Below are 26,044 nucleotides of genomic sequence, written 5' to 3'. Positions count from 1 at the left end.
TCCGGACATCGTTTACATGCATTTAAGTGAGATCCGGCTTCAAAAAAGTACATAAATATCACTTAAGTGGTCATAACTCGAGACAGGGTTGCCAGATCTTCGATGTTGTGGACTCGTTAGAAAGATCTCTTGATTACCTAACCAACAATGGGTCGGATGATGGATCCGGACATCGTTTACATACATTTAAGTAAGATCCGGCTTCAAAAAAGTACATAAATATCACTTGAGTGGTCATAACTCGAGACAGGGTTGCCAGATCTTCAATTATGTAGACTCGTTGGTAAGGTCTCTTGATTACCTAACCAACGATGGGTCGGATGATGGTTCCGGACATCGTTTACATACATTTAAGTGAGATCCGGCTTCAAAAAAGTACATAAATATCACTTAAGTGGTCATAACTCGAGACAGGGTTGCCAGATCTTCAATGTTGTGGACTCGTTGGAAAGGTCTCTCGATTACCTAACCAACGATGGGTCGGATGATGGATTCGGACATCGTTTACATGCATATAATTGAGATTCGGATATATGTGAAAACACATTTTTATACATAACTTTTGAACTACTTATCGAAACTTCAAACAATTCAATAGCGATGTATGGGACTCTAAACCAAGTCGAATGCAACTGGTTCGATCAAAATCGGTTCAGCCATTGCTGAGAAAACTTGGCAAGATTTTTGAACACATACATACATACACACACACACACACACACACACACACAGACATTTGTTCAGTTTTCGATTCTGAGTCGATATGTATATATGAAAGTGGGTCTTCGAGCTTTTAATAAAAAGTTCATTTTTAGAGCAGGATTATAGCCTTACCTCAGTGAGGAAGGCAAAACAGTTTTAGTAAATGATTTTTGTATTTTTTAAGGAGAGACATACCATCCTGCATTTTTCGTCAGTCTTTTGGTAACATCACCTTTAAATTTAAGTTTTATACTTAAAAATCAAAAAATCTCATATAAGTGGCGTGTATTTTTGTTTCAGTGTATTTTTTTCAGAAAGCTCGTCCAATTTCCTATAAGTTTGTCTTTGACCACTTTTCGATACGACGCTACTGCTTCGAGATACAGTATTTTTTAAATTGCACAATACAAAAATATTTAAATACCTTACACCCTTCTCAAATGTTGTTTTCGAGAACTATTGGCTCCATATACACAAAAATGGCTTATATAGGTCTAGGATAACATGTCTACAAAGTTTCACTGAAATCGGAGAGGGTCGGGTACAAAAGTACCAGAAAAATTTGAGCTGGAATTGCTCTATATAAAACTTATCTAAACTTAATTGTGCAAACTTTTAATTCAACTTAAGCCTTTGCAAATATTTTTCAAAGTTTATGTCGCCCCCCTCCCCCCTTCAAAATTGATCCGAAAAATCAGGGGGCAAAATTTTTTTTTCAAAAATCTTCAAAATTTTAATGAAAATAGAAGTCAAATCAACTTAAAACAATCTAAAACGCGTTTTTCTGCATTTATAATCATGTTTGGGCTGGATTAAAATTGTTAATTGTTATTTAGTTTTTTTTGAAATTCCAATAAACAGCACCGCAAAAACTTGTTTTGCAAAAAAAAAAATTCGTCAATACTTGGACATTTTGGAAACTAATGATTGCAAAACAACTAGGCAGGTGTAAAATGCATTTTTAAACACTGTGTTCATTCAAATGTTGAAACCATGGCTCGTAAATTCAATGTTCAAACTTTTTTATTTTTTTGGCCCCCCTCCCATTTTGTACCATTTTTTCGATTTTTTAACCCATAAAACTCAATCTTGTGCTTTTGAAAGTATTTTTTCGAAAATTTTAGTAAATTGTGTTTACAAAGTGCTATTTGAACGTTTTTAGGGCATGTGCATTGCTAGAATAAGATGATTTTTTCCATTTTTTTATCGTGCAAGGTAGTTCCGTCATAAGGAGCGAATTGGGAAAGTTGTTTAAGCCTTGTTGCAACGTTATCCAAATTTCAAGTTTTCAAGTGCTCTGAAAACTACTGTCTCTTTACAGACTGTATAGTCCTGATTCAACCCAGTTGAAGGTATCTGGTTTGTGTCTATCATTCTAACGTTGTAAGTTCCTTTGAAGTCCAATGCGGAGGCTCTAAGTAGCTCTTTGCACGAAATTTATCGGACGGTGAAAACAGAAACAACAACAGAAAGCCGGCACAATATCCAATCCCGTTGCTCAGGGAGCATAGGCGCTTGCGTGAGACATGGCGCAATTTGAAATGTTGGCAGAGAAGTGATCAAAATGTTCACACTTTTTTTCCTCTGAGCCTCGGGCTTGGTCACCGGAATACGGACTGGAGATCACTTTAACATCGGGGGAAAAAAGCTATTTTCAAACAGGGAGGAAAAAATGGGAACGAGTGAACCTTTGTTCTTTGAAGGTAGTTTCAATTACTTTCTACAAACGAAATCATTTACTGTTGGGTTGGTTTGGCAGGACGTCAATTAAGGCTAGAAGTATGCGAAGATTTTTTTCTGGGAATCTTTTGGTTGACGTCAAACCTTGTTTTTTTGTACATGATTATTAAAGCTTACTAAAAGTTAGGTACTTTTGGATTCCTGAGTAAACTAAATCTAACTTTATTTACTTCAATTCGGCGTCCTAGTAGGCGGATTGCCACACCCCAGGCAAAGCTCAGATTATCACGGCATGCATCGAACCGTACAACTCCCCCTTTTAACGTGCTATGCCTACTTTGGTTCTCACAGTATATTCTTTCATACGATGATGATAGGGGACCATCCATAAACCACGTGGACACTTTTTTGGAAACCTCAACCCCCCCCCCCCCTTCGTGGACAATTGCCCATACAAAAAAAATCTTTTTTGTATGGACCGTGGACAATCGCCATACCCCCCCCCCCTAAAGTGTCCACGTGGTTTATGAATGGTCCCTAGGGAAAGCTCATGCAATGTCGTGTTAGGTATGTCGTTGGGCTGGCAGAAGGAGGCAGCAGCATGCTTGGATGGCAACCAGCCTGGCATGAATCACCCCTCAGGTGATGTCAATACTACCATTTTCTGTATGTTCCATGTAGGAAGGACGTAGATTTGTTGTTTTACTCTTTCTCTGGTTTTCATGACTAGATTTTATTTTTATTGATTGAAAGATTATTGAGAACTTGAACTTATGGATAGCTGAATTTGTTTTAGACATTTGAATGTGAAGCTTTCACTTTATATGACATTACAAAATACATTATTTGATTAAGCGTTTAATTTAAATTCAGTCTGTGAAGATGGTACTTTATAAATATATAAGTGAATAAAAAAGTTTCGATTGTCCTCACAGCAAATTAAATATAAGGTCTAACATCCAGTTTCCAAGCAATAGCTAATTGCACCAAGCAAAACTAAAGTCAATAGAATTCTTCTAAGCGTGAGATAAGATCTCTCAAGTGCCTACTAATAAGAAAACGACTTGTCGTAAAAGTTTGTGATGGTTAGTCCGATTTGCGCCAACAGCCAACGGTGGTACGCCATTTAATGATCCATAAATCGCAAAGATGGCCCACATCACAATGAATTTTCGCGGATTGAAAGAAAAATCCATTGTGCGTGGACTCTAAGTGTGCTGCAATAAAGTTTCATTGCGATTATTTGGCTGGCTAAATCTCTGGGAAAGGAAAATACTCGAAATAATTAATTTTATGGTGTTTTGCGTGCGTTAGATGAGAGAACCTTATGCTGGTTGCTAATAGTCCCACAGCGATTCCTTCGTTATCAAGCTGAAGTTCAAGCTCAGTTTAAGAGCGAGTTTTTCACCAATGTGTAACAGGTCGTATCGAGGTGCTCCGATTTGGATGAAACTTTCAGCGTTTGTTTGTCTATGTATGAGATGAACTCATGTCAAATATGAGCCCTCTACGACAAAGGGAAGTGGGGTAAAACGGGCTTTGAAGTTTGAGGTCAAAAAAACATAAAAAATCTTAAAATTGCTCGCATTTCCGTAAAACTTCATCAATTCCAACTCTCTTAGATGCATTCGAAAGGTCTTTTGAAGCACTTCAAAATGTGCCATAGACATCCAGGATTGGTTTGACTTTTTCTCTTAGCTTTTGCAAATTACTGTCAAAAATGGATTTTTTTAAAACCTTAATATCTTTTTCCAACAGCCTCCAACATCCATACTCCTACAGGTCAAAAGATAGGCAATTTCATGGACTATAAGCCTATGGTAATAACTTTTTGGCCAATCGCAGTTTTTCTCATAGTTTTTCGATTTTTCTACAACAAACATTTTACAACGTTAGTTTTTGCCCTGTAGGCCTCCATAGCGGCACTTGTTGGTCTCAATTTTGTCATATTCGGAATCCTCGGACAATTTCACGTAAATTAGAAGTATTGGAGTTGTAAATTTGATTGGATAAATTGCCATTTAGAATGAATCAAAATATTTTTTAACAATTTGTTGGGTTCGGGGTAAAACAGGTTTTCGCCTACTTGATACAGCATTTGACGTATTGATCATAGGGTAAATAAAATCTATTTCTTTTTTCTAAAATGTTTTATTTAATTATTTTTTAAATCAAAATTGCAATTCCAATACATCTAACTTACGTGAAATTGTCCGAGGATTCCGAATATGACAAAATTGAAACCAAAAAATGCCGCTATGGAGGCCAGCAGGGTAAAAACTAACGCTGTAAATTGTTTGTTGTAGAAAAATCGAAAAACTATGAGAAAAACTGCGATTGGCCAAAAAGTTAATACCATAGGCTTATAGTCCATGAATTTGCCTATCTTTTGACCTGTAGGAGTATGGATGTTGGAGGCTGTTGGAAAAAGATATTAAGGTTTTAAAAAAATCCATTTTTGACAGTAATTTGCAAAAGCTAAGAGAAAAAGTCAAACCAATCCTGGATGTCTATGGCACATTTTGAAGTGCTTCAAAAGACCTTTCGAATGCATCTAAGAGAGTTGGAATTGATGAAGTTTTACGGAAATGCGAGCAATTTTAAGATTTTTTATGTTTTTTTGACCTCAAACTTCAAAGCCCGTTTTACCCCACTTCCCTTTGTCGTAGAGGGCTCATATTTGACATGAGTTCATCTCATACATAGACAAACAAACGCTAAAAGTTTCATCCAAATCGGAGCACCTCGATACGACCTCTAGAACAAACCGAGCAATATTTACAAATACTGCCTCTTAATTGCTGACTAAGGCACCGTAAAACCTTGCTGGTTCGACAAAGTTGTTTGTTTTTATCTTGACACATTCTTGCCAATCTTTGGATCTACAGACAGCAGTGCGACAAACTACTGTGCCTCACACCTTCAGGCAAACAATGCCAAAGGCATTTCTCATATCCGAGTAAAATCAGGTTAGTTCACACTAAACACTTGTTGTAGAGAGACGTTGGTGCGAGCCCCGTTCGTGCGTAACGACATAACAATGTTTGATGGTTGTTTCCTGTTGGCGTACGTGTGTTCACTCAGTGTCAAGTTCAAATCACAAACTTGCACGTTGATCACGAGCAATGTCTGATGTGTAAGTTGATTATAATCGTTTGTTAGACATGCAATTGAGGAGATTTACAAAATGATTTTGTGCTCATGTAGCACACACAACCTCATGAAAATTCATCAGAAACTGATGAAAATTCACCACTGCCTGATGTAACTACCATTTTTTTCTGTGCACCCAAAATTCAGACTAGAGAGAATCGTTTCCTCAAAATTAATTGAGGGCTCAGTGACAAAATCGAAACAATAATTCTACCAACGCCGGAACCCGTACAATTGCCTCAACAATCAAGCCTTCGGACACCTAGTTTCGAGTAGGAATCTCGTAATCGAGAACCCCAAGGCAATGCTATAGAACGAATATTTTTTTTAACTCTACCAACCCACACCATTAAAACGAATGTGTTCATTCGTTAATTAAGACAATAAATCTTCAACAAGTGTCATACATCGACCTCTGACCACTCCTTAGTCATCAGTAGTGTAGTGGCCGAGGCATTCAAGTCATTAGGTTAGTTTGTCAAAGGTCTCTGCCAGAGACTCTCTGGTTCGATTCCCGTAGTAGACACTTTTGGTTTTTTGTTGGACGGATGAACTTTTTTTTTGCAAATGAACCTCGAACGAATAATCCTCTCACCCACCTCGAGCTGTGTTCTCTGTATTCGTGAATGGAACCACTATTCTCTCGACTCGAGGCCATTATTCTCTCGGACGAGCCCTGCCCAGTTTCGGGTGCAGAGTATTCCTAGAAAACCATTTACTTTGTAAAAGTACAAAAATACTTCCGTCATAAATTTTAACAGAGATATTAGCAAACATTTAGTTAAACTTAAACTTGTCCTCAATTCACAAGAGAAATGTTTTCCCCCAGCATTACAATGCCATCGCGAGAACCCCCACACACACATCTTCCCACGTGGCATGAATGCGGTTCCAAGGGTTCCACCGAATCCTGTGGGAGGTGATCGCATCCCGCATCCGCAGTGGAATAGTAATCACACAAATTGTATAATCGGAACGGAATGCCGGAATTGAGCGCCAGCCAGAAACCTTCCTCTGCTTCTCTGGCTGGATGATGTGGAAGCTTTCTTCCCATCCTGGCATGGGAACCGACGACGACGACGTACACCTGCAGCAGCATCCCGACTCTGTCTGTCGAAACACAAGAAGGGCAGTCCCCTACGTCTGAGGAAATATAGCCCATGAATGGAGCAATTTGAAATTTTGGGGGAAGGTCCTCCATCCAACTCCCAGAAAAGCAGGGGATGTAGATTTACGGTCTTGCAATTAAGGTTAATGAGGTGACTTTTGGCGTACAATCGTTGGGTACGATGTCGTTCTGGCTCACAGGTTCCGGAAATTGTAGACTATGTCACAGTTGCATAGCTGTTACACATTGGGGGAGTGCAAATTCGGGTGCCGCTTCCGCGGAAGTTGTAAGCGTTTTGCATCCTGGGATAAAATTAGCTGATTGTGTTATTTCGTGGGAACAGTTAAACTGCAAGAAAGTTTTGAGTAATTTACCGACGCGAACACTGTGGTGATAGTTAATTCCGGAAATTGACGATTGTGCTGAGTTGGCATTCCATGGAATGTTTAATTTGAATCAAATTGCAGGAAAGAAACTTCGACATTCTCGATCTAAGACACGTGAGATTAATGCTGTCTTAATATAGTTATATATTCGTGGGATGAAATTCGTTGATGCTACAAATTGCATTTGCTGTGCGCAAAACTATCTTATCTATGATTATTTTGAAGGTTATTTTTAGGACTAGTTCTTTTCACGGCTTAAAAATTGAAATTTCGCATGATCCCAATTATAAAACATTGGAATTTCACGGAAATTTCACGGTACTTCAAAAACTGCTCAAATTAAGCTTAAAAATGAGTTATTTTTTATAATTAAGAACAGAAAAATTTCTAGGCTTTATCCATCAATAAGGCTACTAACTGTACGGATTTTTTCCTTACCATACGGATTTTCGAACCTCTTCGCGGATTTTTAACAGGCCGGAATTTTTGTAGGGAATTTTACGCATAAAACGGATTTGTACGGAATTTTAACAACTTTTCAATCATTGAATTGCTTTTTTGATTTGTTCGAAGCTTTTGTTAACTAGAAATTTTTATTTTTCTGTGAGTTTGATTTAAAAAGGGAGAGTTTTCCGGGGTTTCCTCAATTCAAACTTGTTTATCAATAATTCTAGAGTTTTTGAACTAATGTCTTTCATATGTTGATAGGACCTTAAAAAAAACTCTAGAAGTGTTCTTTTAGAAATTCCTTACTAATTATATTTATCCATTTTCAAAGGCTTTCTAAAACTTGTGAAAACATTTGAACATTTGAAGAGAGTTTTTTTAAAGGTCATATAAACTGTTGTGTTTCACATGTTAAAGGACCTTTTCGATAAAAAAAACTCGGATACGGATTTTTGCTCAGCAAGAGTTGGTAGCCTTATCCATAAAGTACGTCACGCTAAAATCAGCTTAAATTTACCCCCCCCCTCCCCTTTGTCACGCTTACTTTATACTTATAACACGCAATGTCACACTTTCTCAGACCCTCCTCCCCCCTAGAGCGTGACATACTTTATGGATGACGCCCTAAGAGTTGGCAATAGTTTAAGACTCAAAATAAAACTCTCGGCACAAATTATTTATTAAAAAAGATGTATTAGATTAATTTTGGGATATTCAAAAGGATGTCTATCAGTAGTATTTATAAATCAGCTATTTTATTTTTATTGACATTTTATAAATTTAATTTGCTAAAATATCTCCAATCGGAAAGACATCATCAAAACTAGAATCAGTAAAACAAGATTCATAATTTTTACCTAAATTTCAGTTTTAAGTTGAGAAACTTGAAACTTCATTAATAGCAGTTTAAAATATTAATCGATAATTCAAAAGCAAAATATAAAATACAAGCCTTGCCCGACAAACTTCGTTCTGGCTTTTTTTCGTTTGTTGACGTTTTTAACTTTTTTGCTTCTTTAGCCTCCTATGATCTAAATTTGATTTTACGTAACTTTTCCCATAGAATCTGTAAGTGTTCCGGAATCGGTTCCAGAGTGGCCAAAGTTGTAATTTTTTGGCGTAAAAACCTTCCTTCGACTTATACGAACCCAACGCAACAAAGAGCACCTCGATCCGACGTTCCGTGTTGAATTGTTTCGCGTTCGAACAAAACCGTCGAAATTTTTTATAATATATATATATATATTATATATTATATTATATATCTATTATATTATATAGAAGATTGAAAAATGCTTATTTAATTTGATTTCAAGATACGAGCCGAACCAGCGTTTATAGCTGAAAGGCTTGTTAATAAAGACAACGTACTTACTTGATTTTAAGATATATTGTATTATAAATCTTAATTGCATGAAAAGTATAATTCATTATCAAAATAGTATATTTTGATGTTTCATGTGTTTTCTTACTTTCCTTACATTAAATGCATTTTTTTTCTAATGATTAATATCTTCAAAAATAGATCTAAACCTGACATGCATTTTTTTTAAATTGAAAGCTTCTTCCGAAACGCTCGTTAAAAATCTTGTGAAGTGTTTGAATTAAAAAATAATAAAGCTTAAATGCACTGAGTAACAATTTATAAGTTGAATATTTTGAACTTCGCGGCATTGCACTGTATTTACCAAATTTCAAGGCCAACGGGAAATTTCGCGGATTAAGCGGCTTCCGTGAAAACGCGAAAAATCACTAGCCCTAGTTATTTTGTAACCTTGAGTAGATTTACTCGATTCTTCAAGCACCCGTGAACGCTATTCCCAACTTTCAGTTGTTGAAAGGTAATCCACATCACAGCTTAGGATAGAAACTTTACACAAGTAAGGCTTAAACAACGAAACAAATTTAGTAAAATGAAATGGACTCCAACCAGATCTATCATATTTTGATGACGTAGCCTTTTTGTCTTCCTCACCTCACTGGGAAAAGGTTTTAAAATTGCTTTAAAAAAAATGCACTATGTTATATCGGCACTTGCTCAACCGATTTTGTCCGTTTTGGTCTCATTCGATCCATCTTGTGGTCCCATAAGTCGCTATTGAAAATTATAAAGTTTAGTTAAGAACCTCAAAATTTATGTTTGATAAACAAGTTCAACTAAAGTCCAGAAGATTGTAAAAAGGCTGGTCATGTTACACATTTTTAGAAAGGTATATTAGGAAGGGTAATGACCTTTCTAACGAGTCCAAAACATTGAAGATCTGACAACCCTATCAAAAGATATAAGCACTTAAGTGTTATTTAGACACATTTTTGAGGCCGGATCTAAAAATATTGATGAAAACGCTTGTTGGCTTGTTGGAAAGATCTTTTGATTACTCATCCAACGATGAGTCAGATGCTTGATCCGGACAACGTTTCCACCAAAATATCTGAGATCCGGCCTCAAAAAAGGGTGTGCTGCTGCTTATAACTTTTAGTAGGGTTGTCAGTCAATCTTTTGGGCTCGTTGGAAAGGCCTTTTAAATATCTTTCTAAAAATAACATGCCGGATTTTCTAACAAAACCCACCTTTTTTACAATCTTCCATACATTTGCTCAAATTGATCAAATCAAATTTTGACCAAACGGTGCAATGTTTCTGATCAACATCCCACCACCCACATAGGCATTTGCTCAGAATTTGATTCTGAGTCGATATGTACACGTGATGGTGGGCCTAAAATGTCAAATTAAGGGTTCATTTTTCGCTTGATTTTATATGAGGCAAAATTCTTGTAGTATCAGAACAAACTAACCAATGCAAGGCATCGTTCTTTTATAACGTAACGAAAACATTTGGATTTTTAGACCATCTCTCTCCTCGTAAACAAATTTCCATGCAAATTTAGAAAATTTTGTATGGAGCGTTACATGCTCTCCCACCTACATTACGTAATAAAAGAACGCTCTCTCAACCCTGATTTCTCGGAAGAAAAACAATTTGTTGGTACACGGAAAGAAGGTTTATCGTGAATCTTACTAATTTTCTGTTAAAAACCCTAAAAAAATTGGTTGTTTTTCCAACCAAGATTTTTTTTAGCTGGAAATCCTAAAAAAAAATCCTCGATTTGACAGCTGGATCCAGGTCCTAAAAATGATAAATCTAGCTAAATTTTTAGTAAATTTTACTAATTTGCAAGCTGGAAAAATGCTGTCAGTCTCAAAAGCTGTATGTTTTGAGAAGGTCTGTTAGCTATTTTAGCTAGATTTTATGGTATTCTTGCGCGTTTTCTAGTTAGTCCAGCAATTTTTTTTACTGTTTCAACCATTTTCTTTGGAATAATTTTCAAAATTTTCCATTAATGCCACCACAGCGGAAACCTTTTACCCAGCCTCTTGGCTGGTATAGCTAGCTTTTTTGCTGTTTTTGCATGAATTTTGGTTAGTCTTACTAGTTTTTTTAGCAAGATTTCAAAAAAAAAATCATTTTTGCCCAAAAAGCTGCTCGTATTTACCCAGCCTTTTGGCTGGTTTAGCTTGTTTTTTCGTTGTTCTTGCTAGGTTTTTTGGTTAGTTAAGCTAATTTAGCGATTATTCACACTAGTTTTTTAAAAATAATTTTCCAAAAAAGGCGTTTCTGAGTTTTAAGACTAAATAAGTGCTTTGGCCTAAGTACTATTACACGGTTCAATTGCAATTTACCTCCAATTTTTGCGGTCCAAATTTTCATCCTTTTCTCACGCGCTCAGCTAAACTCTGGTGATCCGACATACTGCGAAGAGGAGCAGGAACCAGGTTCGTTAAAGATTTGAGCGGATTTGGCGGACGCAGCTCCAGCCCGTGGTGGATTCAGAGGAGGATTTGGTTCTCGCGACGGTGCCGGTGATGGCAAGATCCGCACCCATGCCCGTCCAGAAGTAGACCCGTGCCGGTCAGCGTACCCCCTTCAAGGCGTTCATCGCCATCGGTGACTCCAACGGCCACATCGGTCTCGGCGTCAAGTGCAGCAAGGAAGTGGCCACCGCCATCCGTGGTGCCATCATCCTGGCCAAGCTGTCGGTCACATAGTCTGGACTACGATCACCGTTGAGGTGTTGCTAAGGGCGCCGATAGAGGAAAGCTGGTTGGCCCGAATGGACCATGGATGTTCCGTGCGATCTTTTCGAAGCGTCGTGCGTCGATTCGTTCCCGACAGTTGCAACTTTGGTGGCTGTTAAATTTACTTACATTACAGTCGTAAATGACAACAATCACTGCAAAACACTTTACAGAATCACTTAATTTCACTTCGCGTCTCAGCACCTCACTGTTTAATTCTTTTTGCGTTAATTTATAAAACATACAACCACTCAGGATTCAAGGCAAACATGAACTGACAAGCGAATCCGTGAGCTGTCATTTCTACCTAATTTGTCCTTAAAATTTAGATAAAATTTAGCTAAAATAGGAGCTCTTTTAGCAAAAATTTTACTGTCAGTGGAATGCAGGCAGTCAGTTGCTGTCAGCAGAATAGCAATCGGTGTTCCTAAATTTCAACAACAATGGGTCCTGAATTTTTACTAAATAATTAGCTGGTACAACTAAAAAAGTTGTGTTTTAGCCAAAAACGAGCCAGCTAATTGCGATTGTTAAATTCACGATGGAACTCCTTTCCGTGTATTATTTAGGCGTCATTTAAATATTATGATGTTTTAACGAAATTGACAAAACTTCAAAATTATTTAACATAGGCAATCTTTATTCTTCTCAAATGTATGCAAAAAATAGATTTTCAATAATTGTGTAAAGGTTAAGTAACGTCAATGGAAGTGAATCAGGACCACTAGCGTGCTCAGCACGTGTAGGATGGTGGGGCAAGAATATGGAGTGTTTCAAAATAACGTCGTTAATGGACAACCCCTGGGTAAATTTGAAACATTTTTTTGAGGATGGTGTGGCACCTGTTACATCTTACCCCTACCTGTGCACGCTAGTGATCAGGATACATTAGGAAAATTTGAACTTCAGTTTTAGATAAGTGACAAATTTGACCATGTCTCTTTAAAAAGAAATATTCCTGGTTTCAAAATCTCTGTTGTTCGAGTTTTTTTTAATTTAGGGAGAAAATCCTTTTAAATCTAAAGATAATAATTCGGAAATTGGTGTGTTTCCCTTGAAATAAAACTCACGTTAAATCCAAAATACCAACCGGAAACCCAATATACAATAACCGATTCAATTACAGCCCAAAGAACAAGCGAATATCCTTGTTTCATATTTTATGTAACGACGCGTAAAACCCACATCAAACGACGCGAAAAAGGCTCTTTTCCACCCTCCCCAAACCCTCTTCAACCTGACGTAATACAAGAGAAATCATCTTGTAATCGCGGACAAAATTTATTTACGGTTATTGCCAAAGTCCCGAAATGTTCACATCGTTTGCATTAATGTAAATGACGACCCAAAATGCCGTCACAAAGCCGCCATATGACAGACCTGCTGCTGGCCGTCGAAAAACTTTTTTTTTCTAAAAGCACTTTTGCCTTGTTGCCCTTCCGCTTCCCTCGCCCTAAAACACCACAAAAGCAACACGTCCGAGGCCAACTTCCGGCCGCATGGGGACGCATGGCCGGTCGGTCGTTTTCGGTTAGGCCAAACGTCAAAAGTTGAGCCCAGACGAGGTTGGAGAGGCGAAGAGCAAAGTTTTCTCCCAAGCTCCTTAATGTACCTTGTGTAGAACAAAATAATAATTTTGGCATAAATTTGCTTCCATATTTAATGAAGTTTTGCTTTAAAAGTGCGTCGCATGAAAGTTTGGGGGAGGTGGCGGTGAGGTGGGTGACGACCAAAGAAAAACTTTGACTTTTCACTCGAGCGGAAACTCCGGAGAAGCTTGCCTTCGTCATCTTTCCTTCATTTTTCAGCTTTTCCAAAACATCCAAGTGAGGAGAAAGGAAATGAGAGGAAAAAAGTGGGCTGCAACAGATATTCTGGGAGGAAAAGTTGGAGACAATGCCAGAAGTCAGTAAAGTGACGCAAAGAAGGTCAACCTTGGAAAACATGCAATGAAAAGATTTATTTCTGCTGATTTTCGAAATTAGCCAGCAAAACTTTTCCAATGTTTTCCCCCTTTTGTGCCCAGTGGCGGCGGCGGCGGCGGCGAGTTGTTGACTAACTTGACGATCCTCGCGCGCGTTGAAATTTTTCCATTACGTTTTCGAGGACTTTCAGAAATGCTGGAAGTTGAATGGCCCAGCCGTTTCTCTACTGGTGGGTGGAACGGAATTTACATTTTTGAATCGGAATGATTTCTGTTCTGCTTTTTTTTAACTCGGTGTTGCCTGAAGAGCGATTGAGCGCTAGCATTTTTTGGGGAAAACTTTTGGCATTATGAGCAAGTGCGCGAGGGTTCGCAATAATGGAACTTACTTTGGTCCTTTAGGCAAAGTGGTCGTTTTGTACTTTTTATTCTACAAATTTCTTTGAAGGTAGCTTACGCAGTTCTTTGAAGGGAACCGTACTTCTGCTGATGCAAATTTATTAGCTTTACCTTATTGTATTAGAATAATGGAAATGTGATTTGTTTCTTGTAATACTTATTTATTCATGTTTATTTGCAGCATTAGTTCATTTACGATTGGTATTTGATATTTTCGAACAATTTTGAGGTTTTTCAAGACTTTTTTCACATGGATGACGAAGAATAATAGTTGGTTTAGAACATCGAACAAAATTCTTCCACAATGTTGTAATGGTTGAGAAATCACAGTTTTCCCTGCTGAAGACTCCGCGGCAGGTTCAATGTTGTTTGCATTCTTGAGAGTTGTCTTTCGGGATAAAGGGCAACCTTCGGTTAGGTGTCACACTTGACGCATCCAGGTAGCAGATTGCAGTTGAGCAATTCTCTACGAAAACGGTATTTTTTTCTTCAATTTTAATTTTTGTAATTTTTAATCCGGCTGAAACATTTTTGGCACTTTCGTTATGCCCAAAGAAACCATTTTGCATCGTTAGTTTGTCCATATCATTTTCCATACAAATTTGGCAGCTGTCCATACAAAAATGATGTATGAAAATTCAAAAATCTGTATCTTATGAAGGAATTTTTTGATCGATTTGGTGTCTTCGGCAAAGTTGTAGGTATGGATAAGAACTACACTGGAAAAAAATGATACACGGTAAAAAACATTTTGGTGATTTTTTATTTAACTTTTTGTCACTAAAACTTGCTTTGTGAAGCTATACGAGAAAAGGGCGGATAAGCATTTTGACAGATTGAACTATTTTGCAAATTCTCTGGCTAATTGTAACTTTTTCACAAAACTGAACCTGTTAATCAACAGCTCGTCGCCATCGTGCTAACTTGTCGTACGTGCATTTTGGGCCAAATTGAGTTAAGAACGTCATTTTGTGCAGCTCACAATGCCTCACCTTTTGACCTTCACAGATCCCCAAAATTCGATTTCAATCCTGAGATATTCAACAAAAACCGAAAAAACTCCGTGCATTTTTGTCACTTTACATATGAAAGTAGTTTCAATCTTGTCGTGCTATCTTGTCACTCCATGAAAATTGATGTAAGTGCGACAAAAGGCCAAAGGGATTTCAGGCCAGGAAAGTCAGGATGCGTTTGTCGCACGTACAAGCTAGACTACCGTAAACATTTGTAATTATAACTCGGGACTCCAGCAACCAACTTCAACCAAACTTTGGGACAATGCACAGAATGGTGAGCCAAACAAAACGTGTTTGTTATTGTTTACATTGCGTGCTCTCGTTTTTGAATATTCAAGGTCAAACATTAAAACGCGTTTTTCTCGGAACGTCAAAATGGCGGGTGCGACAAGATAGCACGACGACGTCGAGCTGGCCTGCACAGCTACCTTTCAATACTGCGGGTTTTGTTAAATAGTTACCTTTAGTCTCGGAATTTGCAAAACAGTTTCAGCTGTCAAAATGCTTATCCGCCCTTTTCAAATGTTACTCCAGATTTGCAAAAAACACGAATTTTATTTTTTTTATTTTTTGATATGTCCTCTAAACAAGTTGTGCAAAAAATCTTTGACCGAGTTATGAATTGTTGAATCAATACTGATTTTTTTCAAAAAATCGAAATATTTGTGCACTTCATTTTTTGATGTAAAATCAAATTTGCAATCAAAAAGTACGTTAGTGAAATTTTTATAAAGTGCACCGTTTTCAAGTTAAATACATTTTTAGGTGACTTAAAAAAAAGCCGCAGTTTTTTTCTCAATTAGTGCACAAGTTTGGCCACATTTGAAAAAATAGCTGAGCAGCTGAAAAAATTCTCTACATTAAGCTTTTTTGAACTTTGTTGATACGACCCTTAGTTCCTGAGATATTGCCATGCAAAGGTTTAAAAACAAGAAAATTGATGTTTTCTAAGCCTCACCCAAACAACCCACCATTTTCTAATGTCGATATCTCAGCAACTAATGGTAAGATTTTCAATGTTAAAATTTGAAACATTCATGAAATTTTCCGATCTTTTCGAAAAAAACTGCTTTTTAAAAAAGCGTAATATTGAATGTTTGAATGTCAAAAGTGAGCAAACATGTGCACTAATTATTAAAAATGAAAAACTGTGACTATTTTCAAAAAAGCCATCTAAAAATTAATTTAACTTGAAAACGGTGCACTTTATCAAAATTTCACTAGAGTACTTTTTGATTGCAAATTTGATTTTACATCGAAAAATGAAGTTGAAAATTTTGCGACCAGAATTTCGAATTTTTTAAATTAGTTTTGATTAAAAAAATCATAATTTGGCCAAAGATTTTTTGCACAACCTGGAAATTTCTGAAAAGATGGCATTTGATGTCCTCCAAAACATGTCAGGAAATGAAAAAATAAAAATAAAAATAGTGTTTTTTTTTTGCAAATCAAGTTTTAGTGACAAAAAGTTAAATTAAAAATCACCATTTTTTTACTGTGTTTTATATTTTTTCCAGTGTAGCCCGTATCCATACCTACTGCCGTAGACACCAAATCGTTCAAAAATTTCTTCAAAAGATACAGATTTTTGAATTTTCATACAACATTTTTGTATGGACAGCTGCCAAATTTGTATGGAAAATTATATGGACAAACTAATGATGCAAAACGGCTTCTTTGGACATACCAAAGGCACCCAAAAAGTTTCAATCGGATTAAAAAATACAAAAAAAAAAGATAGAATGACAGAAATCTGAGAGAACTGCTCAGTTGCGAGATTAGTGGCCAACTAACACAGACGCCCAAGCCTCCCAAAAAAGTTGGAACGGTAACTTCAACTCGCTGTTTCTCGGGAACAACTCAACAAATCGGGACGATTTCTGTTTCCAGTGATTTGTAAGAATGTCCAGATGATCCTAAAATTTTGTAGAACTTGATTTGAACAAATTTGTAATTTCTGCGATCGAAAACAATTCACACTAAAAAATTTGAAATATTACATTTGACGTAATCTTTGATAAAACCTATTATTAAATCATGTAAACGTATTTTCAATGTAAAATTGGGTTTATTTTGACGTAAATCGATGAAATTCTTATTGTTATTATATTTCATCAAAAATAGTCTAATTTTACGCCTTATCTGATGCACATAATTGGAGCGTCAAATTCAATGTAATGTTACATCAAATAACACCCAATGTTCACGCCCAGTTCACTCATTTTTGACGATTAGTAGAAAAACACTTCCAGACAACACTGTAGATTATGTAACCCCACACACACAATCACAGTAGCCCTTCGTGTACCTTTATGTTCAATGTTAGTAGTCGTTTCAGCACACGAAGTGGTTTGTCTTTTGTAATGTTTTGTAGATTTCCCGGTCGCAAGAACTTGACTAGCTTAGGAATCAGACCAGACCTCAACCACAAGACACTTCTGACCAGATGGTCGACCGGGACAGTCACCCCTCCTCAGGGGCAAGATAAGTAGTCTTAAATAAAAGTTGTAGAAAAAGTACTCTTTTACACAATAAAGTCGTTTGAAGATTTTACGAGGTTTCAATTACGCTTACCGGATCACTAAGTTCTCCCCCCGACACACAGGACCACATCCGCTACGATGTGCGTCAACATTTTGGTCCGATCGAACCGGATTGTGTGTCGGGAACCGCGAAGAGAAGACAATTCCACCGGTAAAGAAGTCCACGATGGCACCGTGTAAAACCCCGTCCAAGTTGCAAATGGCCCAAGCGCCATTCCGTCGCTGTCCATCAGTGCTCGTTCAAACGCAGAAGTTCCGTCCACTTCTCACCTGCAATCATGAAAAATCGGTGAAGCATAAACTGCAGTGCATTTTCATGAAAACGTTCCAAGCAAAATCGCGGCGCCGATCCAAAAATGCCTCTCGCTAAGTCCGTCGGAAGGATTCGCCATCTTCCGACTCTGCAGTGTATTCCGTCCACAAGATCCGCCATCCTGTCCTGACGACCACGTAGCACGATTCCGCCATCGTGATACGACCACTAGAAGGATCACTCCGCCGTGAACTTGACCGCCAAACCGTTGAAAAAACTCCGAACAAACCCAAACAAAAAGTGTACCGCGAACCGTAAAAGTGAAAACCAAAACAAAACGAGAACTGTCAGTGCGCTACAACTTTTCCAAAATCGTGTAAAGAAGGTGTGCCAGTTTTCCCGACTGTAGAGCCTACGCAAAGGTCTGCAGAAAGACTCGTCACGAAAATGGGAAGAAAATTCGCGGAAAAATAGTGATGGCGCGAACGCAATTTTGTGTAGTCGAAAATGGCGTCGCATGTGAATAAAATGTCGGTTGAACAACGACCGGCACACGAAAGTTCCGCGCGAACAAAACTGAACCACCTCTGCAGTGAAAGTGAAAGATCTGCGCTAGACCTATGCAGCAAACAGTGTTTCGGAAAACCAACCTACCTCGCGTACCGCGGTCTGACAAACCTTGCTTTCGGAGAGAATAAAGTGAGACGTGAGAAGTGAGCGAAAATGAGTGAGAAGTGCAAACGTAAACAAACCTCGTCGATTCGCGAGTGCATTGATCGTCGCGATCGTCGCTGGAAGTGCTAATTCGGTCGTTTCCGCAAAATTGCACTGTTTCGATCGTCGTGTGTGCAGTGAAGTGTTTTCTGTACGCCTTTTGTAAAAACGGCGTTTAAACCGTGCTAGCCAGAAGAGGCCGCCAGACAAATCCCTCCCAGTGCTGAAGAATATTGCGGGTGCACACACATCCACACACGCAGCTGATCCCAGCTGTGCGGTTCAATCAACGGTCAGCAGAAAAACACAGCGGTGTCGCAAGGGCGCCCTTCGTGTCGTGAGAGCTTCAGCAGTGCGAGCGAAGGCTCGCAAATGTTCACCAGTCGTCGTAGATCAACACAGCTGATCCACCGTCCCGGTCAGTGCAGCGTCGGAGTTCTAGTGCTCCAGGTTCCAGCTAAAAGGCCTAAGGGGCAGCGCTGCTTTGATGGGACGGGTCGAAGCTGCTGCCCCAAAGCCACCCTGAGATAAGTACCCATTCATTTCTATGTTGAACAGTCGCTTAGCGAATAATGTTCCCTCAGGTGTGTGGCTTCGCTGGAATCGAACCAGCAACGAGACGAACTGCTGATGTTGTACGGGTCCTGCAGTTCCTGCACTGACGGACAGTTTACGACCAGACGATCGGACGGATCGTCAACAACACCGCTTTGGTCGGCCAGCCGGTCGACAACCAACACACTGGGCAGTGCCACGAGCTGCCATCTCGCACCTCGCAGTCGGACGAACTAGAGGTCACCACACTCTCCGCAGTCGGACGGACTGCCGGAGACCTTTCACGACGGAGAAGCAACCCTGCCATCGGACGCGGCGAGCGTTCCCCCAAGAAGTGGCTCACTCGGAGCGCCGAGAGCCAACCAACCCAGCTGTCGGACGCAGCGCGCGTCGTCGAAGAAGAAGAGGCTCCCTCGGAACGCCGAGAGCGAGCAACCAGTTTCCTGCCCAAGTTCGGCCAGCGCGACGAGGCGCTGGAACCCATGTCTGGTTCGCGGCGGGTAGAACCGATCTACCGCGTCGTTCAACCTCCCCCATCGACGTCACCAACCCACGGTCTGTTCGCCAAGAGCAGAATCTCCTCCAACACCAAGTTGGAACCCCGGCTATGCTGCCGTGCACAGCAGCATCGGTCCGGCCGTCTTCGGCCACCTTCCTCTCTGGGCTCGCGGAGAAGGATTGAAGTTCACGAGCAAAGGCGTGACGTCATCGCACACGGGGACACCTGGTCCCACACTCCGGCCACACCATGGTGGCACTTTCCAAGGCCTCAACGGAGGCAACCAACGGCACCACAGCTGGCACTCAAGCACTCACTGGAGGCACCAATGTCCACACCTGGTGGAACCCAAGTCGGCCACAACGGTGGCATCCCACGTTGAAGCGCGGACGGCGCAGCAGATCATGGCGGGCGGCACCAAGGCCCGGGCACTCTTCAGGGGCGGCACCCAAGCCGCAAACCACCACACCACGGTCACGAATCTGCACAACTGGTGCAGCACACGGCGGGCGGCGCACAAGCCGCAGTACATCCACACACTCACATACAGTCCACACACACACAAGGGCAGCACAGTCGCTGCACTCTCAAGTGGCAATACAGCCACGACGAGCGGCAAGAGGCCGCACTCCTACGACCCACGATGGGCGGCGCACGAGCCGCTGACAACAGCTCACCCGAGCAACGACGGCGATGGTGACACTATCATCGCACGACCGCAGCACAGCGGTCCACGAGCGGCACGCAAGCCGCAGGAACACCACGCTTACCCCTACGTTAGGGCGGTGCACGAGGCACCAAATCAGCACCAGTTCAGCGAGCCAAATGCTGAAAGCGGAGTTCCAGCACCGAGGCATTTGGGGGTGGCGCGTTCGTGGTCGGACGGGCCAGAACAGCCACCCCGCCACTTCCCCAAGATAAGTCCTGCTGGAACATCCCTGAAATGCCAGCCATTGGCATCGTACGCGGTCGACGTGGACACTTCCTGACGTCAACACAACCGAAGCTCATCGTTCATCCCCACGACCTGCAGCAGTGGCCAATGCTGCACGAGTCGTCACATGTTGACTGGGTAGACGTACCCTCGGTAATGATGATCTGGAGAACCAGAGAACACACCACGTGACGTCAGCGATGGAGTCCACATCAAGTCTTCTCAACGAAGAGAGGAATCATACCAGTCGACCTTCTCACCGGTGGCAACGCGTCCACCAACAACAACAACATCGTCTTCGACCGCGCCTACTTGGCGGCGGCGTTTTCAACGGTCGCACCACCACAGCGTGGCGACATTCCCACGGCCGCGTCAGCGCAAGACCCGCGGCGTCTCCAGCAAGTGAGCGACCCGATCGCTCTTGCCAAAGTCACGGCAATCGAGGACACAGCAACAAAGCACGAGGAGTGGCGCGTTCGTGGTCGGACGGGCCAGAACTGCCGCTCCACCCCCACTCCAAGTTAAGTAGCCACATGTTTAATCCGGTCAAACGGAAGTTAAGCGCTATTCACCCACAGGTTGCTGTCATCCCTCGATTCGGCCCATCGTCAACAACAAGCAGCAGAACATCGCCGGCGTGAACCCAGTCAACAGCCCAAAAGTCAGCAAAATACTTGACGAAGAAATTTAAAAGAAAGAACTGTGATAGTAGTTTAAGTAGAGCAGGGCTGTTAGGACTTAATTTTGTTGAAAGCCTTCGGCCTTTCAAGGCGGGCGGTATGTTCACGCCCAGTTCACTCATTTTTGACGATTAGTAGAAAAACACTTCCAGACAACACTGTAGATTATGTAACCCCACACACACAATCACAGTAGCTCTTCGTGTACCTTTATGTTCAATGTTAGTAGTCGTTTCAGCACACGAAGTGGTTTGTCTTTTGTAATGTTTTGTAGACTTCCCGGTCGCAAGAACTTGACTAGCTTAGGAATCAGACCAGACCTCAACCACAAGACACTTCTGACCAGATGGTCGACCGGGACAGTCACCCCTCCTCAGGGGCAAGATAAGTAGTCTTAAATAAAAGTTGTAGAAAAAGTACTCTTTTACACAATAAAGTCGTTTGAAGATTTTACGAGGTTTCAATTACGCTTACCGGATCACTAAGTTCTCCCCCCGACACACAGGACCACATCCGCTACGATGTGCGTCAACACCCAATTTCACGCACATTTGCCGCTATACGTTCGTCAGAATGAGGAAACGTCAAAACGGCAGCCAGGTTTTACGTTGCTGAGAAATTAATGTTCGTCCAGCTTTTGTTCAATTTTTACACGTTTTATGTTGTCCAATAAGAATTATATGATTCCATTTAGAATGTTTTGCCATCAAAATTACGATTAATGTAATTTTACACGGCCATCGATATTGATTGCGTCGTGTAACATTACGTTTGATTTGACCCAGCTTTACGTCTAATTTGATGCTCCAGTTATGTGCATCTAATTTGACCTAAAATTACACGTTTTTTTCGTAGTGTGAACGTTCTATCTTTTTTAAAACGACTGCCTCCTCGGCGATTTTTTTAAACGCAAAAAAAGAGGTTGGAACTAGTGCGTCCATCCCGGGAATTCCGGGGACAAAAATCCCGGGATTTTTCCTAAACCGGGAATTCCCGAATCCCGGGATTTTCTATAATTTGTCCCGGGAATTCCCGAAATTGAAAAAAAAATCATATTTTGGTCTGGAAATTCAGATTTGGTTGTGAAAATAGTAGAACAATAAAATGAATTAAAATTTGTATTCAGCAAATCTCAGCATTAAATTGGCATTTCAGGAAAAAATATTATAATTTGAATTACCAGGTCCGCAAAATGCCTAGTGCTTTACATTTTTTTCTCTATTATTTTATTTTTTGAAAAACTGGATATATTTACGTATATTTTCGATTTTAAATTAAAAAAAAACAATCTCATATCAAATTATTTATATTCAAACACCGGCATCCAGGGCAAATACGTACAAATGTAACGAATAAATACAGCTATTAAAGCAAAAAATATTTGCATGACGTTTTGGATTACTTCGGTTGAAACAGTAACAGAACAAAACAATTTGTACTTCCAAATGTATTGCTCTAAAATCTCCTGTACCTATTTAGACTGTAGTTCTGATTTTCCCTCGGTTGGCGGTAGTAACTTGAAGATAATTTGTAAAATATGTTTTATATAAAACAATGAATTCAAAACTTATCTAAAATTTTACATTGACTGGTATCATTTTATTTATTGTCGTTGTTTGTTTTCTAGCTGTTTTAGTCATGTCATATAAAATATATATAAAAGAAAAAAAAATATGAAAGAATTCCAAAGTTTTTTTGAATAGGTCCTATAAACATATGGAAAACAAAAGCTTATTGGACCTTTTCAAAATAAAAGAATTATGTAATTTGATTCGCAAATAAAAAAATGATTAATCATACTGGAATTAAAAATAGTAGTTGATATAAAATCCTAAACACCACAAAGACAAAAAAAAAATCTTTTAGGCTATTTTAAAACTGTCGTCTTTGTTTAGATTGAAGTGAGGATTATAACCATTTGATATTATTAAGCTAATTCAATGATTTTAAGCTTGAAAACATAACAAATATAATGAAACATAGATTTTATTACTGATTCAAAAATTTCCCGGGATCCCGGGAATTCCCGGGATTCCAAAAATATTTTTCCCGTTTCCCGGGAAATTCAAAACCCGGGAAAATTGGACGCCCTAGTTGGAACACTGTTTTTGATTCCAAAAATAACAAATTTGATCAAATTGAGTTCTGCAAATCCAAACTAATCACTGGAAAAAAATAATCTTCTTGATTGATTGAGCTATGCTCGAGAACCAGCGAGTTGAAGTTACCGTTCCAACTTTTTTGGAGCCTTGGGAGTTGGAATGTTAAGCTACGAGACCGGTAGGAAACACTGAATTCATTTTACTCTATTTATTGAAAGTCTGCTTTATTTATTAAAATGTATCCCTTTTATGTGGACTTAAGTCCTGCTCAAAAATATAAATTCACAACTTTTACAACTCTTTTACAAATTCCCCATTCCATTTCTCCCTATTTTTCGCAGTGATCGACTGCATCGTCAGCGAGTGGAGCCCGTGGTCCAAGTGTGACTCGACCTGCGGTCCCGGAATGGCCTCGCGCAACAGGACGATCCGGCAGCGACCGCAAAACGGTGGCAAACACTGTCCTTCGCTCGTGCAGAAGCGTGCCTGCCCCGGGACCGACCGGGACTGCCGACACGGCCGGAGGTTGCTTCCTCAGCTTCAGGGTAAGTGTCGTTTCGTTTTATAATTGTAATTGGTGTGCGGTTTTCGGAGGACGCGTTTCTGCCCAGTCGGCAGAAATTCATTATCTGTTCTGGGTGCTGACTTTGGGTTGGCACTTTTACACCGCACTGAGATTGGATTGCCCTTTGGCTCTGGGTGCGAAAAGGATTGCACAGTTTCCCGTGTTATCTTGTTGGCACGTGGTGACACGGACTGGTTTCGGTTGTAGTTCAGTACGTATTTCATGAAAGTAAAGGGTTCTCTAGAATGGAAGGGCTTTATGATGATTTATTAATTTATTTGCTGAGCTTGGCAAATTTATCACGATTTCAAATATTTGTCACAAATAAAACCATAGAACTAGAAAATTTGTTCTGATGCCAATGGATTGTTTCAAAATTTCCTCATGCAAATGCAAGTCACCCTACGATAGATGAATGTCACATATTTATATTTTGCTCCTATTATTGTCTTTCATGGTATGTTGGTATCAAAATCAAAGTTCCTAAAAGTTTTTCAGACAGTAAATTTACCACTAACTTTTACTTATGTGCATAATTATGGGTCATTCTCCACCAGCTCACATGAAATCGGAAAAGTCGGCAAATTGCTGAATTTTGAATGAATGAGTTTCATTCACAACACTAAATCAATTATTCAATAATCATCAATTGATCAGCCGCCTCGTCAATCTCTTGGGAACCTAACCTTCAATCTTTTGTTTAAGAAAAAGTTGAAAGATGGCCCGTTGCTCAGGTCAAAAGCTCACAATCCATGGAAGCCCAATTCAAACTTGAACTTGAACGGGGCGCACATCTGTCTCTTCTTCCGAGACGGAGATGAATTCATCAAGCCGGCATCAATGGTCATCACTTTGAATGCATCAACTTCTCACCTCCATGCTTCAAGGCTGACAGGTCAATTAAGGGTCGAATAAAAACTGGACACTCCTTGTTTCCGTACCACACAACGTCTGTGTGTCATCGACGAAGCTGGCACATGTGTGATTTGGACTGTGAAGTTCAAAATTTGACACTGTAATAAATTTGACCAAGGTGTTCATCATAATTCCACTTTGGGAACAAGTTGCTCTTTTTCAATATGTTTCATTGTTCAAGTAAATTAATGCACCACGCAGTAGATTAAATCCCGTTGAATAAAATTCATTTTGGGAGTTTCTTCCACAGAGCACAAAACGATACAACTTCCACTCAATTGGACTTGTTCCGTAATTCCTGCCGGATGACCAACGTATGTGTGTGTATGTGCAATGTCCAACGACAATAATGGGGTGGGTGACCGGAAAAAGTTTTTGCGTTTTTTGCGCCTTTTTACCACACACTATTACGAAACAAGTACGCCCTGTAATGGACCATAATGGAACGTGCAGTAGCAGAGTTTTTCAGAGGTGCATGGAAGTCTCCTCCCTCAGACATGCAAACGAGTTCCCCAAGCAGTGTGTGTACCGGAGAAGGTGCTAAGGGATTGGGGCAGAAGCTCAGCTCGTGGGGACGTTTTATGGCCAAAGTTACTGGAATTTATTATGCAGTTTTCAAACAAATGGTCAGCTTAGCAATACCAATTATTCACCTTCACATGTAGGCCTGTGAAAAAGAGATGGCCGCTGCATGCAGTGGCGTAAATTTGAGATTTTTTATTGTATTATTACATATTATGTCCTGAAAGTGGGACAGCAATTGCGTTACGCAATATTGTTTTGAGTATCTTAGTTGAAACCTTCATTGGAATCTATAAATTACATAAATGTCATGAATGTGGTGTGGAAAATTGTGCTGTTTTATTCATATGAGAGCAGTTGTCCAATCATGTTTGACCATTTTTGCTCACACGAAATATTTTTACAAACCATCCACATTAACGACCCCCGGGTCTTTTGTGGTCTCTATTGCAAGTTTCTGCTCGAACCTAGGAGTCCGAAGGCTTGAATGGGGAGAGCACCCAAACCTTTTTTACTCCAGGGAACCTTCCACCCCAGTGTTTGAACTGACGACCTTTGGATTGTGAGTCCAACCGCCCCAGCGATTCCACCGGAGTAGGCTTGGTTTGGTGTGTTGTTTGTACTTATGGCATGGAGACAACTCCTACACCTGGAATGACTTAACGGCCTAACAACCAAGGCCGGGACCGACATTTTACTTCCTCATCCGATCCGATCATCCACTAACTGTTGTTATTCATTTGATATTAAATCATTATAATAACTATATAAGTTTGGACACATATTTTTTGAAAATTACTTTAAAACTTTTGGAAAATGTTGGTTTCGCGTCAAGTAATCACGCAGAAAAATAAGGCATATTTGAAT

The 26,044-nt window shown here is 39.9% G+C and overlaps 1 protein-coding gene across 1 annotated transcript in view; it reads left to right on the top strand.

Annotated features, from left to right (window-relative positions):
* The window catches only part of LOC120416654 (somatomedin-B and thrombospondin type-1 domain-containing protein-like), a 112,490-nt gene that overhangs the window by 65,713 nt on the left and 20,733 nt on the right, over nucleotides 1-26,044 (top strand). The window contains exon 3 of the mRNA XM_039578465.2: nucleotides 23,517-23,720. Within this exon, the coding sequence (XP_039434399.1) occupies nucleotides 23,517-23,720 (204 nt within the window). The remainder of the gene's footprint in view (nucleotides 1-23,516; nucleotides 23,721-26,044) is intronic.

Source organism: Culex pipiens, chromosome 2 (genome assembly GCF_016801865.2).
Source record: "Culex pipiens pallens isolate TS chromosome 2, TS_CPP_V2, whole genome shotgun sequence".
Taxonomy (NCBI): Eukaryota; Metazoa; Arthropoda; class Insecta; order Diptera; family Culicidae; genus Culex; species Culex pipiens.
This window is presented reverse-complemented; position numbering and strand designations above follow the sequence as displayed.